General features: G+C 37.2%; 2 protein-coding genes across 2 annotated transcripts; one reads left to right on the top strand and one right to left on the bottom strand.

The window, feature by feature from the left end:
* The first annotated feature begins 511 nt into the window (after window positions 1-511).
* LOC130805530 (uncharacterized) lies at window positions 512-2,749 on the top strand. The gene is made up of 6 exons (XM_057670302.1): window positions 512-829; window positions 986-1,305; window positions 1,402-1,921; window positions 1,979-2,062; window positions 2,326-2,463; window positions 2,738-2,749. Exons 1-6 carry the CDS (start codon window positions 512-514, stop codon window positions 2,747-2,749), a joined length of 1,392 nt encoding a protein of 463 aa, XP_057526285.1.
* A 3,447-nt stretch (window positions 2,750-6,196) lies between these two features.
* On the bottom strand, window positions 6,197-11,674 carry LOC130803141 (7-deoxyloganetic acid glucosyltransferase-like). The gene is made up of 2 exons (XM_057667328.1): window positions 9,997-11,674; window positions 6,197-7,362 (listed from the first exon to the last, which is right to left on the bottom strand). The coding sequence occupies exons 1-2, from the start codon at window positions 10,520-10,522 to the stop codon at window positions 6,407-6,409; spliced, it is 1,482 nt and encodes a 493-aa protein (XP_057523311.1). The 5' UTR covers window positions 10,523-11,674; the 3' UTR covers window positions 6,197-6,406.
* Between the last annotated feature and the right edge of the window lie 5,372 nt (window positions 11,675-17,046).

Raw genomic sequence — 17,046 nt, 5'->3', positions numbered from 1 at the left:
GAACAACTCCGCACTGTCATGAATAATAACAATAACCCCCCTCAACAGCAAGTATTGGAAGAAATGGCGGAGTAGATAAAAAATCTGCGAGAGAGAATCGAACCCCACCAGGAGCTATCAAAATCCCATGAATCTCAAGTGGGGGAACTCAAGGATGTCACATTCCAGTAGACGCAATAAGAAGAGGAGGGAAAGATCGAGGACACATACAAGCCTCAACAGAAGCGAATCCCAAAACGGGGAATCCAAAACCGCCTCTCGAGATGCCCGTACTTACCTGGAAAACAAGAAGCAAAGGGCGTTCGAAAGTGTTCAATCATTGGTGGACAAGAGGAGGGAAGAAAGGAAGAAAGCGCAACTCACGGGATCTAGCCATCCCACCAGCCCCGTCATAATGCCGCGGAATGAGACCGGCAAGAGTAGCCTCCCCGAAGATCTTATGCCAATAATCTCTCCGTTGGATCCGGAGATACTGAATACTCCCAACCCCGGGAAAATAAAGATCCCAAATATGGCGGCCTTCGATGGAACATCCTGCCCCGAGGAACACTTGATGCCATACAAAAACTTGATGTTGCTGAACACCACCAACCCGGCATTGTGGAGCAAATTCTTCCCAACTACTCTCACAGGAGTAGCCTTGACGTGGTACACCTCTCTTCCAGGGAGAAGTATCCACACCTTTGCCCAATTAGAGAGCAAATTCCTGGGTCACTTTGTGGCATCCAGAAGGCAGGAGAAATCAAACTTCCATTTGCTTAGCATAACGCAACTGGAAGGGGAATCCATATCATCGTATCTGAGGAAATTCCATGAGGCAGTGCTGGAGGTAACGGATTTGGAAGAATCAGTCGCCTTAAACGCCCTAATCAACGGAATTAAGGCTCAAAGGCTCAAGTTCCAGTTGGTCGAGAGTCAAGTGAAGACATACGCGGAGGCCATGAAGCAATGTCAAAGCTATGTCACGGCCTCCGAGATATGTCAGGCACATGACCCAAAGAGGCGTAAATCAGAAAAGAAGGATCCAATATCCAATCGCTCCTCAAGGAGCGTAGAGGAACATCCATCTAGGAGGGATAAAAATTACATGCCGCATCATCCAGAGCCTCCATCAGACATGGGACCTCCACGATCCCGGCACATATATGCCGTTGAAGGGGAGTCCAGGACGCGGAATTTGCTTGATGGAGGTAATGACCCGAGGTTCAATCGGAATAGGAAGGACATTTTCTTCGCTGTTCGGGATGAGTTGCCAACTCCACCTCCTATTACCACTCCCTCCGATCGACGCAACTACAATCTGTGGTGTGATTACCACAAAGAGCACGGCCACACTTTGGCCCAATGCCGCGAACTCAAACGTATCCTACATCAACTAGCCGACGAGGGGGAGCTATCAAGGTTCATCAATCGAAAGGACTATGGCACGAGAGGCGACGCGGAAAGAAGGCCTTGGAACCAGAAAAGAAACGAGGCTAGGCGTGAAAGTTCCAACACACAAGGAACCATCAATATGATTTTCAGCGGCTACACCGAGGAATATCCCACAATCCGCGCTGCGAAAGGCAGCGTCCATACTCTGTTCAAAGGACCCCCAAAAACCACCTCAAGTGGGCCGATCATGAGATTTGATGCCACTACTTCCCAACCGTTGCAACAACCACACACTGATCCTTTAGTGGTTACCATCAAGATTGGGCAAATGATGGTGAGGCGAGTATTGGTGGATACCGGAAGCACAGCCGATCTTATAACGATGGAATGCCTAAGAAAAATGAAATTCGAAGAAAAGCACCTGCAACCCTTTGATAAACCTTTGATTGGGTTTGGAGGAAACCAGGTCATTCCAATGGGAACAATCATACTCCCTGTGCGAGTAGGGGAAAGAAGCGGAAGCAGAACTATGCCCATACGATTCACGGTGGTGGATCTCGTATTCCCCTACAACGCCATCATGGGGCTTCCACTTATTAAAAAGATCAAAGCAGCAATCTTTCCTCATCAACTCTTGCTGCAATTCGAGCGGGATGATGGACAAGTTGGCATCCTCAAGGGAGACCAGGTAATGGCCCGCCAATGCCTCATCTACACCATGAAGCGCGGACCTTCCGCGACACCCGCCAAAAGAGAAAGGGAAAAAAACTACCCCACCCATGAAATGGAGACCATTTGAAGAAATTCTTCATTTAACAAGATTTGCAAGGGGCAATCAGTGATCATCAGTCTTATCAGTCTTATCAGCTTAACTCCGCGAAATTGTTTCATCCCGCGAAGTATTCGCGTTGTCATTCGAATTCAGTTTTATCATCGCATCCCGCGACGTAGTCGCGTTGTCATTTGTATTCTGTTTTATCAGCACTCATCCCGCGGCATGCTCGCGTTGTCATTTGTATTCTTAGTGATCGTCAAAATTCATTTATAAGATCAGAAGTTTTATTTTCAGATTATCCGGCTCTTATATTCGTAAGTACTCGACTAAAATCTATTGCAAATCTTATTAAATTCAGTAATATCCATAAGTCGGACCCCTTGAGAGGGGTCCCATAATCAAATTATTCTAAGTCACTATGAATCAGTGATATCGAAAAGTCGGACCCTTAGATTGGGTCCCAAAATCGAAAATATTCCAAGGTTGCCCATGATACTGCCTGTTCGCGACATTGAGAAGACGAACCTTTAGAATGAGATCCCGAATAAAATTCTAAGTAATATCTCAACTATCTTCGATATTCATAAGTGGGATCCGTAAACTCGGGTTCAATGATTCAGAAAAATCAATCTCGTAAGTCAGGAAAGTTCCCGTAACTTCGATAAGTCGGACCCCCAGGGAGGGGTAGAATATAGAAAATTATTCTAAATCCTTCAGCACTCGAATGTGCCCGGGGAGTCAACAAGTCGGACCCTAAACTGCACCCCCAGAAACGTAAATTATTCTAAGTATAGAAAAATTACACATTCTGCTGTCCGACTTATAGATACGACGGATGTTATGCCGCGCCATCTTCTTCGTCGCTCTAAACCATCGTATGAATAAAGTATGAAAAATATTCCAAGTACAAAGGAAGTCCGTATGATCAATAAGTCGGACTCCCTGGTGCGCTCAGTCATGGTGTAAAAATTCTAAGTATGGGAGAATTCCCATATTTCCGTATGATCGAAGACACGGGCCTTTATGCCCATTCCGCGTCATGGAAGAGCAAGGGGTTTGATAAGAGAAGTGGCTGGTATTCTTATCGTTTCGTGAGGTCGATAAGTCGGACCCAGAATTATACTCTAAGGAGAACAGAAATTCTAAGTATAGAAATTACCCATTCTACAGTCCGGCTTGCTAATTTGGTGATTCTTTATTCCGCGTCATCCAACATAGCCGCGGAATACAACAAGGCCGCGTCATCCTCGTTAGCGTCATAGGAGCAACTTCCAACAAGTATGGAAGGTGTCCGTAGAGTCGATAAGTCGGACACCCAGGTGCTCCCTACCATTTTTGAAATATTCTAAGTGTGGAAGGATTCCCGTGCCGACCATATGATCGAAGACGCGGACCCTTACCTTCATTCCGCGGCGTAGAAGATATGAAGGGCTCGCTGAGACGAGAAATTATTCTAAGTGTTCTTATCCTCCCATGATATCAATAAGTCAGACCCTAAATAACACTCCAAGAAAAACATGAAAAAAATTCCAAGTCTGAGATCACTCATTCCACCGTCCGACTTGTAGACGTGGCGGCTCTCTTGCCGCATCACCCATGATAGCCGCGGAAATTAATGAGGCCGCGTCATCCTCCTTGTTGCAAACCATCAAATGACCACCTTATAATTGTTCGAAGTATGGAAGGTGTCCGTAGAGTCGATAAGTCGGACTCCCAGGTGCCCCTAATAATTTTGTAAAAATTCTAAGTATGGAAGAATTCTCGTATTGTCCGTATAATCGAAGACACGGACCTTTGTGCTCATCCCGTGTCATAGAAGAATAAGGGGCTTGTTAAGACGAGAAAAATTGTTCACGTATTTTTATCGTCCCGCGATGTCGATAAGTCAGACTCCCCTAAGTCCTTCAGTGAAGGTTTAAAAATCTAAGTATAAATCTAAGCCGCGTCATCAACTCGCGTGATTTACTCGTTCTGCGGCATATTATCCTCCTAAGACTCCACGGTATGTAATAACAATAAATAAAAAAAAAAAAATTATTGTGATTTCATCCGTGTGGTAGAAAAGTCGGACCCCCTTGGGGGGGTCTTGTTCCAAAAATATTCTAAGTGTTGGAGCTTCCGCGGCATTAAAATAGCACAAACTAGGCTGGAAGCATCAATTTTATAAAAAATCCGCGCGATATGCTACACATGTAGATAGCTGTCTCAGTTGGTTCCATGTGTTGCACGCCATCTCGGAGGTCGCAGGATCAAACCCTTTTATTTACATTTTTGCTGTTGACTGGAGCTACTCCGCGGCATGATATAATCCACGGCTTGAGTTAATACATAATAGCAAGGTTGTCTCAGCTGGTCTGAAGTGCTGCACACTATCCCAGAGGTCGCGGGATCAAACCCCCCTATTTGCATTTTTGCTGCTAGCTGAGGGTACTCCGCGGCATGACTTAATCCGCGGCTTGTGTTATTCAGTTCGTTCTCCTCTTGGATTTAAAATAAATAAATAAATAATAAAAAAAATAATAATAATAATAAATAAATAAATAAAAAATAAAAAATAATAATAATAAAAAAAAATTAGAATGATCCGCATGATAGATAAGTCGGACCCCCATTGGGGGCGATCTTGTCTCAAAAATTCTAAGTTTCAAGAATAGTCACGGCATCAAAGTATTAAAAGCTGGACTGGAAGCATAGATTATAAAGAATCCGCGCGATATGATACATAAGTGGATAGTTGTCTCAGTTGGTCGCAGGTGCAGTATGCCATATAAGAGGTCACGGGATCAAGCCCTTACACCTACATTTTTGCTGCTATATGATAATATGATTAGGATTGCTCCGTGGCATGCTTCAAAGCCGCAGCTCAGTTGGCGTTATTCGTTTCTCTTTAAACTCGGAGCGCTTCACACGATGACTTTGAAAAGTCATATCTTTTTCAGTACAACTCGGATTTCGACATATGAACAGTCGACTCGAAGCTTACGAGCTCAATTTTCATGATCCATTAGAAGATTCACCTAATTGGGTATGTGTTCATCCTCATGGGGCTTTTGAATGTTCTTTATGATCGTATCCCTTCACCAAATCAACTACGATGGGCGCGTGTTTTTCCGCATAAAGGAAGATATTTCAGGTCGTTGGGGCTCTCCCCTCACATCACCCTTCATGCGTGGGGCTAAATGTCATGGTACTGTTTTTTAATTAATTAATTTATTTAATAATTAGCATCATATTACCGAAATACCCTTTAACCTTTTCCGTTGACCTTGACTTTCGGTCAATGGGCTTTTTCTGGAAGTCCCATCTTCCTTGAATGGCCCATGGGCCAGTTACCTCTAAAAAACCCTAACTCCCCACTCTCCCACAATGCATGGCTCTCCTTGTTTCAAGATGAATAAATGCCCACTCTTTCCATGATCAGTCCACCTCCTATTACTCCCACTACTCCCATGATAGTTCACTTCTTCTGCAACTTCCCTTCCTCACCATTATAAATAGGGGCTACCATCAAGGAGGGAGGATCATCTGAAATAGCTTTCCTAGTATCCTTGCTTACATTACTTCCTTAGCCTTCCCAAACACTAGCACTAGCACTAGCAATCCCAATCCCGACCTTCCTTCTTGCATTCATTCTACAATCTGTCATTCATTAATTTCCGATCTACGTTCTGACTTGAGCGTCGGAGGGGTTTTCCGGAAGATCACCCCCCGGACAAGGCTAACGTGTTGTGTTGCAGGAATTCAGGTCGCTTCCTCTCACGAGTTGCTACTTCCGATAACGCCTCCATCTGCGGTATTCCAAGTGTCTCGCACTTCCTCGTTTCATTACTGAAACAATATATATATATATATATATAAATATATATATATATATATATATATATATATATATATATATATATATATATATATATATATATATATATATTATGATTTGCTGTAAAAGATATTATATATTTGGAGATTATATGTTGCAGTTCTCTTAGAACAGTAGCATATATATATAAAGGCTTTAAGTACACTTTAACAACTGCATAAAATGAAAAATGAACAAACAAAGATAGTATATTGTGTAATATGTTATCAAAAGGGAAAATCACATTAGGAAAAATAAACAAAAATTGAAATAGAAATTATGAAAAATAGAAACAACGATGATTTGAACCAATATTTATTAAATCAACGACATTTTATAAAAGCCAAATAGATAAACTTGGTAAAAGGTATTAAGTGAACCAAAATAGGTGAAGTAAATCATCATAATGGTATTGAAAATCTGATGAACCTAATATCCTCAATTAATCTATTCAAGCTATTATAGGAAGATCCATCTTCACTAACAGCTTTAGTGGCTAACTCAGCCCATTCATTAGCCTTCAACAAGAACATGTCTCTTTGATTTTCCATAAGCTCTTTGATCATCTTCTCAATCACAACTCTATCACATTTATCTTTCATGTCAAGCCCAATTTTCCAAACCTCATTTACAAGCCTACTATTCACTTGTTGATCCACAAAAAATGGCCAACATATCATAGGAACACCTTCAACAATACTCTCCAGAGTCGAGTTCCATCCACTATGAGTCAGAAACCCACCAATTGCTTTATGCGATAACACCTCTTCTTGGGGAGCCCAACTAACTATACACCCTCTTTCCTTTGTACCCTCTATAACTTCGTTTGGAACAACCAAATCTTGGCCCTCCGTTACACCATTAGAGTCATTCATTATCGAGTTAGGCCTTTGAACCCAAAGAAATCGTACCTTACTATTTACCAAACCAAACCAAATCTCCATCAATTGTTCCCTTGTTATGACTGCTAGGCTTCCTATGCTAACAAAGATAACCGAATTTTGTGGTTGCTCATCGAGCCAATTCAAGCACATTCGATCTTCTTCCCAAAGACTACTCGAAAACAGGTTGTTTGTCATCTTGTGTTTCATCCTACATTTCAAATGTAGGTGAAGAGGTCCAATGTTGTATAGATTTGGACATAAATGGCGTAAGTGAGGGAAGTAATCACCTTCGAGTTCATCAAAAGTGTTGAGAATGTGGCCTTGAGCTCTAGGGAAATTAAGTGCTTGCTTCAATACGAGTTGAATGATTGCGGTTTTGGGATTATAAGTACGGCAAAAACTTGGAAGATCTCGACGTCTTAAGTAAGCTTCCATTCCTGGTACACTTGTTACCGTAGCATCTAAATTATTTCCTACAAATGTATTCAATAGGTGTTCATAAACAACATAGAAAATTCGCAATACTGGCATGCTTGAATTGAGTGTAAATATTTTAGAGAAAAATAAAATTCAAATTAGGAAAACAAAGATATAGTTGCAATAATGCCACTAATGCGGATATTCCCTAATCTAAGTTTCGTTCAAATTGAAAAAGTATAGTTGCAAACTTGCGAGTTTTTGTGATATTAATTAAGTAATTATTTAATGGGTCAAACCGTGTTAAAAGTACTTATATCAATCAGTATTACAAATAATGATACTAAAAAGTACAAATCTGTATTTTTATCTTATATTGAATGTGGCAATTAAGTCCTTACTTCGATCATCAATTTTAGTAGAAAGTTTAAAAATTGATGTGTGACTTAAGACACAAAATCTTGATACAAATTGTAAGCCTATAAACACTTTTATATTGCGATATTTCTAACACCGTTATTAGGAAAAAGAGTGAAATTTACAAAGTAAAACAAATAATCTTTTACTTAGTATAAAAGATGTAGACAAGATAAATATGTGTTTAAGAAAGATTAAAGAAATCAGAAAACTTGATGAAACTTTGCATAGTTTTTACTAGTTTCATGTATTAAGAGAAAAAAAGGACAGTATTTTCTGATAAATTTAATATAGTTAATCACATAGCAAACATATTATTTATAGAGTAAGTACATGTTTTCATCCCTTATCTAAGTTCCCATCAATCATGCAAAAGATCAAGTAATAATGAAGAACTATGAACACTCAAAATAGAATATCGTATCGCAAACAGATGCACTCATGAGAGGTGTTTGAACAAGCACATTTGTGCTCGAAGAAGTGCACCTTCACAAAACATATTCATAGCCTTCTGCCTTGAAGAGCATTAAAATGCTCCAACGAGCTCGCGAGTGCTCAAAATAGCATTATGAGGCTCGAACGAGCACAACTGTTCTAAGCTTGCTCTTGTTCATTTCGTACGTTGCTTTGATTATTTAAGCACTTTGACACTTTAGCTGTAAGATATTTGTCCCAGTAACTTTATTTGCAGTATTGAAAGATATCTCAATATACTGAAAATGTTCCATCAATCAGTCATAAGATACTAACATAAGGGATTTTCAACTGTATATTTCACTTTGATTTGTCCTTAAATTTTACTATATTTCAATTCTCAGCCAATGGTCCACCTCCACCCAATACCAAAATAATTTATAACCATGTATGTCAACCTCAATGTGAAATAACAAAATAACAAAAATCTTACAAAAATCAGAAGATATATTTCTAAAATAAAGCTGAACAATAGATGGGAAGAGTTAAATCCTACTTGGTAAGTAGGCCCATCTTTAAGACAATTTGGAATATTTCATTAAATTATTTTGACTCAACAAAAATTTCATGTTTTTTGGGATATTTTTTGTTGTTTCAAGAAAAGTGGAGACTAAGGCATAGACACTTCTTTGGAATATAGTTTCGTTTGGTGCGCCTATGGACTTTAAACTCTAGATCTCCCGCTAGCACACACATTACATGAAAGGTAGTGATTGATATAATAATTTTTAAGCTAACGGGTCAAAGTCCATTTAAACCTGACTCACTTAAATTTGTATTTTTAAAAATTCATATAATAATTTTTAAATTCTACTTTATGCTCGTTGGATCGACGCACCTTTGTATATAATAGTATCATACTTATAAAAAAACAGTGGTAATATTTTTTCCGCAACCAATTCCTATAATTATTCGACCAGACCCTTTACACCAAGGCTCGTTAATGACCCAACCCAATATTAATCTGACCCGCTAATAACCTATTAAAATACGACGCGACCCTGAACTCGCTCGGTCAACCCGCCCCGTTAAAACACTTCTAATCCTAAAAAGTTTTTTCTCCTCTTATTATGATGTTCCGCTCTAGTTTACACTATTATAATCCAAATTTATTTTAAACATTATTGGTACTAAATGAAATTTTATTTAAATTATATAATTGTATACTTTTTAAAATTATTTTTTCAGATTTTTTAGTTATGCAAATTCGAGCTATAAATGATCGTATTAAATGACTTAAAAGTAAAATGTGAAAAAATACACTCCCGCAGCTCTTAATTTTCACTAATTTTCCTTTTTACAATTATTCTAAGAATCTCATTTACAAACTTACACTTTTTGCTATTCTAACCAAATAATTTTATCAGCATCTTTTTTTGTGTTATTCCTCGACCTATGCACTTTCCACCGCTAAATTTACATTTCCAACTACTAGGTTCTTGTCCTAGGGTCTAGTTGTTCTTTTTTACTCTGTTTTTTCTTTTTTTGTTATATTTTTGTTTTTTCACCTGCTCCTCTTTTCATATACTGTTTTCAGTATTAATTTTATTTTATTTATGTTTTGGTTTTCGTTTTTATATCAGTAGTTTTTAATCTTTAGAGAACATTGTGAGTCATCACTCATTTTCTCTTATGTAGTGCTGTTTTTTTGGTAAAAGAAACCACTTTCCTCTAGTCCTCACTTTTAAAGGGAGTACAGATATTGTTCGTCACTTTCATTCACTCAGACAGTGCGTTTGTGCGGGATAAATCTACGATGATGATGATGCGTGAATAAAAGCAGCAGGGGAAGGAAGTACCTTGGAAAGGAAGATCGGCAGCAGCAATCATATTAGGAACACAAAGATAAGTCCAAAGACCAGATGGACTGATAGTCTCAAAATAAACAACAGGAATAGTCAAGTCTTTAGCAACATCAACCATGAACCCAAAAAACCCATCTGCAATTATACAACTTACCCTTTTTTTGAACTCAAATTCAGAGGATCCATAACAAAGCACCTGTCTCAGCTTGGAACCTTGTGTTTGGGCTTGATCCTCCAGGAAACAGGTCATATCAGCAAGTTGGTATGCTCCACGGGGGTTGTCATCGGGTCCAAGCCCATCAGACACTGTTTCAAATCGGAAATTATTAGGCTCCATCTCTGCAAAATGAGGCACCGCTTTGGAGTGGTTGGAAAGGCGGCCATGGATGAAATCAGTGGTCAGAAAAGTGATAGATATGGCGGCTTCACTTTTGGACAGGATTAGTTGGGATAATTTCAACATACAATTCACGGGTCCTTGAATTGGTAAAGGAAAGATCACTACATGTGCTGCTCCCATTATTTTTTTCAAATTTTGTGTTGTGCTTTTTGGCTTTTGGTTTTATTTGTGTTGTGCTTTTTATCTTTGTCTTTCACTTTGCACTTTATAGGTTTTACGCTATTTCAATAAATAATTAGTAGATTATTACCACTTGAACTCGGCTTTTTAAACAATTGCGGAGCAAAAAGAAAATTTGGTATTAATAACTTAGACCACTATTTAGTCCAATTATTGGATCCGTACAAAATGACCACAGCGTTTTTACCTTTGAATTTCCTTTTTTTGTTTTAAATTTTTTTTAAGTTTTTTTTTCTTTTTTCATTTTATTTCTTCTCCTCCAATTAGCTTTCTCTCTCCTCCTCCTCCTTCTTCTTCTTCTTAGTCTTCATCCCTAATAATCTTCTAAGTCTCCATTAATCTTTAAAGTCTCAATTTCTCTCCAAAGTCCAAACCCTAGATTTCTCTCCAAAGTCTCCTTTAGTCTTCTTCCCATTAATCACTAATATTAGTAATAACAATGTATTATCTGAAGACGATGACAATTATTTAGGGGTATTGAACACATTGTCTTTTGGAATGTTAGTAATAACTTGTGGGAACTTGGAGATCATTTTCATCAACGTTTGGAATGTTATGCACAGGACTTTTTGAAGACGCAGCATAAAATAGATTAAAAAAACGAGGGAAAAAAAAAAGAAGAGTATATGTTGCAGTTCCTGTAGAACCGCAACATATAACACATAATATGCCATATACCCATTTCTTTTTTTTTTTTAAATGTGCCACTTAACAATAAGAGTATTTACTACTTTAAACCTTCTTTAAACTCGTATCTTCTAACTATACTTATTATTGCTTCATCTTCTTCTTTGAACCCGTATCTTCTTCATTTTCAAACCCACAAAAATTCTAGACCTTCAAGTTTCCTTCTTCAAACCACGTGATTCTTCAAACCTTAAAGCTTCATTGTTTGTTTGTTTCTTTAAGTTTCCTTCATTATTGGTTGTTTGTTCTTCAAACCAATGAAAATTCTTCAACCTTCAAGTTTGTTTTTAACCCCCACAAAATTCAAGATTTATTGTTTCTTCAAAATTGATGGAGTTCTAGGGCTTATGGCTTTTGTTTTTTATTTTTTTAAATGGTTATGTACTAATAATTTGTTTTTGTTTTTCCATTGTAGGTTACATAACTTCATTGTAGAACATAGCATTATAATTATATACCAAGGTAATTTTTTATTCATATATAGAATTTGTTTAAGTGTTTGTAACTACAAATTGTTGAACATTTAGACATACAGACCTAGATTTGTATGTACTACATACTTATTTGTATATACTACATACTTAGCATAGTAGTGGGACTAAAATAAATATATTATAAGTCCAATTAAATGATTTAAAGAATTTGATAAATCATTACTTTGATTCATAAGTTTTGTTTGATGAATTATTACTTTGATTCATAAGCTTTGCTTGGTGAAACATTACTTTGATTCATAAGCTTTGCTTGTTGAAACATTACTTTGGTTCATAAGCTTTTCTTGGTGAAACATTACTTTGATTCATAAGCTTTGCTTGGTGAAACACTTTTGTTTCAAATGGAGGTATTGTTTCATATATAGCTCTATAAAAAGAGGTTACATGCCAAGGGACATTTCATCCCATCTCCATATCATTTCTTATTTCTCTCTTAAGAATACTCTCATTCTTTTTAAGTTTTTCCTTTAATGAGATAATATTGAGAGAGTAATTAACTCTCAATATCATCAAAGTTCTTAATTCACCACAACACTTGTATATACTATTACAATTTCCATGTGCCAGGATTTTGTTGCGCAGATGTATCTCATTGTGAATTTCATTTTATCATCCCAAGCACCTTTGTGGGAGAAATATCACAATAGGAAAGTGCATGAACGCCTTCTACTCATATCAAGTTTCCGAGCGACTTCTTTGATTGTCGCAACCATATCTTCATCGTCTCCTTGACAACAAGATTTCAAAGTCATATACAAAGGATTAAAAATAGAGTAGATTTATCTTGTAACACATATTTGTAATACATCATTATTGTAATAATCTATTGTGATATCTTCTTCATCATGACAAGTGTTAAGGAACTCACTTCAAATTTCACCAAGTTAGAAAAGTTTGTTAGCGTCGACTTCTGACGTTGGCAACAGAAAATGAAAATTCTTTTGATAACCCTTAACGTGGCTTACGTTTTTAGCACTCCTAGACTGGATGAGTCCGAAAATGAAACATTGAAGCAAGCAAGGAAAAGAAGTAAGTGGAATAATGACGACTTCATTTGTCGAGGACACATCTTGAATGGGATGAATGATCCTCTCTTTGATGTTTATCAATATCATAACTCGCCCAAACTTTTGTGGGAAGCACTTGAAGAAAAATACATGGCCGAAGATGCAAGTTCAACGAAATTCCTTGTAAGTAACTTTAATGCATAAAAACTTGTTGAAAATCGCCCAATTGTTGATCAATTTCATGACTTACAAAAGTTACACTCTGACACGCAAATTCATGACATTAAAATGGATGAGATATTTGTTGTAAGTAGCATAATAGACTAGTTGCCTCCGTCATGGAGGGATTTTAGACATGCACTAAAACATAAGAAGGAAGGCATGAGTCTTGCCGATCTTAGACAACATCTTACTGTTGAGTCTAACATTCGTGCCCAAGAGGGGCAAAAGGATCCAAATCCAAATATTGGGTCGATTAACATAGTAGAGGGAAAATGTTCTCATGGTGAAAAGCGTAAGAAGACTTACAAGGGGGGCTCTAGTAAATCCAAAACCGTTGAAAACGGGTGTTGGGAATGTGGAATGCCCGGACATCTAAAGAAAAATTGTTTTTTTTAAGAACAAACAAAAGAAGATAAAGGGTCAAGCTTCAATAGGCGGGGACCCATCTACTAAAGGTGATCATTCCATATTAAAGAAACAATCTAGTTTTGATGTTTGTTTAATGAATACTAACATTAGTATTGTGCAGGATGACGCTATGTCTTGGCTTATCAATTCAGGGGCTATGAGATATGTATGGGGCAGCAAACATTTGTTCAAAACCTTGCACAAGGTGGTTGATGGAGATTCTCTCTACATGGGGAACAATTTTTCTATCAAGGTCCATGGAAATGGGCAAGTAGAACTTATGTTTACTTCGGGAAATCTCTTGGTGTTAATAGATGTATACTACGCTCTCGAAATTAGTAGGAATCTTGTCTCAGGTTCCATATTGAATCAATTGGGCTACAAATTAGTATTTGAAGCCGATAAATGTATAATTTCTAAAGGAAAATGGTTTATAGGACGTGCTTATTTACAATGTAATTTATTTAAGCTTTCACTTGTATGTAAAAACTATGTGTATAATATTGATGTTCCTAGTAATATATTTGATGATCTGCATTATCTTTGGCTTTTAAGATTGGGACATGTGAATTTTGATAAAGTTTCTTTTATGTCTAACCATGATTTAATTCCTTTTTGTCCACAACGATCTCATAATTGTAAAACATGCATGTTGAATAAAATCACTAGAACACCTTTTTATAGTGTTTTAAGAAAATCTGATATTTTAGATTCAGTACATATTGATTTATGTGATTTTCATAGTACACCATCAATAGGCAATAAGAAGTATGTGATTACTTTTATTGATGATTATTCCAAGTTTTGTTATGTGTACTTGTTACATGCAAAATATGAAGCTCTTAATTCTTTTATGATATATAAAAATGAAGTTGAATTACAAATTGGACGTAATCTTAAAAGATTGAGGACCGATAAGGGAGGAGAATATTATGATCCTACTTATTTTCAATCTACGGGTATAATTCATGAAACCACTGCCGGCTACGCACCACAATCCAATGGTGTGGCGGAAAGGAACAATTGAACACTTCAAGAGATGGTGAATACCATGTTATCCTACTTTGGTTTGAATGAAGGATTTTGGGGTGAAGCAATATTGATGGCTTGTCACATTCTTAACTGGGTTCAAGAACTAATAAGGAAACACCTTATGAACTTTGGTACAAAAGAAAACTAAACTTAAGTTATCTTAAAGTTTGTGGATGTAGGGTCATAGTGAGAGTGCCAGGAAACAAAAGAAAAAATCTCGGTGAACGAGGGTTGGAATGCATCTTTATAAGTTATGCTCAACATAGTAAAACTTATAGGTTCTATGTAATAGAACAAAATGACTTCATATCGATACACTTGATTATTGAGTCTAGGGATGTCATTTTTGATGAGAATAGATTCACATCATTTAGTAGAGAAAAGAATCTACAAATTAGTACCGAAGAAAGTGTTGATAATGATCAACATGAACCCTTCTAGATTTTGATACAAATCAACAACTAGATGATGAAGAAGAGAATATTAAAATTATTCCTATAAGGAGTAAGAGACAATGGAAAGCTAAAAGCTTTGGACCACATTTCCATGTATATTTGGTTGAAGGAACTAGAGATAAAATATCATCTAGTGTTCCATATTTATTTAATGTGGAAGAAGACCCATTGACTTTTAGTGATGCTATGGCATCACAAGATAGTGCCTTTTGGAAAGAGGCAACAGATGATGAGATGCAATTCATCATGGGGAATAATACTTGGGTATTAGTAGATCTCCCACCGACTTGCAAACGATTTGTTGCAAGTGGATCGTTTGCAAGAAGAGGAAAATTGATGGAACTTTTGATAAGTTCAAGGCCCGTTTAGTGGCACAGGGCTTTAGACAAAAGCTTGGTATTGATCATTTTGATACATATGCACTAGTTGCAAGAATAACCACCATCAGGTTGTTGGTAGCGTTGGCTGCAATTTATTATCTAGAGATCCATCAAATGGATGTAAAAACCACATTCTTATACGGTGAGCTAGATGAGGAAGTTTACATGAAACAACCCGAAGGGTTTGTTTTGAAAGGACAAGAAAATAAGGTGTATAAACTTGTTAAGTCATTATATGGACTTAAATAAGCACCAATACAATGGCATCAAAAGTTTGATGAAACTATATTGTCCTTTGGATTCAAGTTGAATCAAGCCGATAAATGTGTTTATAGCAAATTTGATAACCATAGTAATGGAGTTATCATTTGCTTATACGTGAATGACATGCTCATCTTTGGTACTAGTTTAGTACATATCCAAGAGACAAAGGATTTTTTATCTAAATCCTTCCAAATGAAGGATATGGGGGAGGCCGATGTGATCTTAGGCATAAAGATCAAAAGAGATGGTAGTCATATTAATCTTAGACTATTCTTAGTCAATCTCATTACATTGAGAAAGTGCTTAATAGGTTTAAATTGCAAGATTCGACACCAATCTCAAGCCCCATGGAACAAGGTATGAAATTACCGGAAAACCAATTTCTCAATTAGAGTATGCAATGATCATCGATTCTTCGACATGTACAAGGCCGGACATAGCATTTGCAGTTGGTTAAATGAGTAGATTTACTAGTAACCCGGGTCCCCAACATTGGTTGGCGATACGGAGTGTATTACGATACTTGAAAGGAACCATAAATTATGATATAACTTATAGTGGTGAACCTCCTATTTTGGAAGGTTATATTGATGCTAGTTGGATCACTAATGAAGAGGATAATTCTTCAACTAATGGTTGGGTGTTTGTTTATGGGGAAGGTGCCATTTCATGGGCTTCTAAGAAATAAACGGTAATAGCAGATTCCACTATATCTACGGAATTCATTACACTCTCCTCGGCGGCAAATGAAGCGGAGTGGTTAAGGAATCTCATGTTTGAGATACCTTTGTTGCCAAAGCCAATTTCATCGGTGGCAATTCATACGTATTGCACAACAGCTTTGGGAAGAGCTTACAGTCAAGTATATAATGGTAAGTCGAGACACATTTCTCCTAGACACAGTCTAGTGTAAGATCTTATCATTCATGGGGTCATAACTCTTGACTATGTGAACACCAAGTTCAATTTAGCTGATTTTTTCACTAAAGCCATGAGTAAAGTTTCAATTGTACAAGCGTTAATTGAGATCGGTTTATGTCAATAAAGTTTGAAGGAAAACTCCCAATTTACACATAAGTAGCATCGTGTCTTGAATTCAATGTGGTAAAGTCCTTTAAAGTCTTTGAAAGTAACAAAGATGAATGACCCATAGTTGCTTTAGACCGTGATGACAAGGTAGTCACTTAAGTTCTCAAGGTCAAGGGTTGAAGAGCTCTTGGTGGTATCCTATCACGGAGATATGTTTTACATAGTGAGAACCTACCTATATTAGTTTGAAGTTTTAGCCACTTCAAGTAGTCAAGATTGGCATATCCGACTATGATAAACTCATGAATAGATATGGACACGGCCTTGTATAATGTGTCAAGGTAAATGACAATTTGTTATTGGTTTTGTGTGTATTTAACCTTAAAGTGGTTGGATAGGCTAGTTGATTCAATGCAAAGGGACATCATTCTAGTTCGATCGCTTGTGAAGTGTTTTATACTAGGCGTTAATTCAATCCGTAGGGAC

The sequence above is a fragment of the Amaranthus tricolor genome, chromosome 2 (assembly GCF_026212465.1).
Source record: "Amaranthus tricolor cultivar Red isolate AtriRed21 chromosome 2, ASM2621246v1, whole genome shotgun sequence".
Classification (NCBI taxonomy): domain Eukaryota; kingdom Viridiplantae; phylum Streptophyta; class Magnoliopsida; order Caryophyllales; family Amaranthaceae; genus Amaranthus; species Amaranthus tricolor.
The sequence above is the reverse complement of the archived record's forward strand: the minus strand, read 5'-3'. Positions and strand labels throughout refer to the sequence as shown.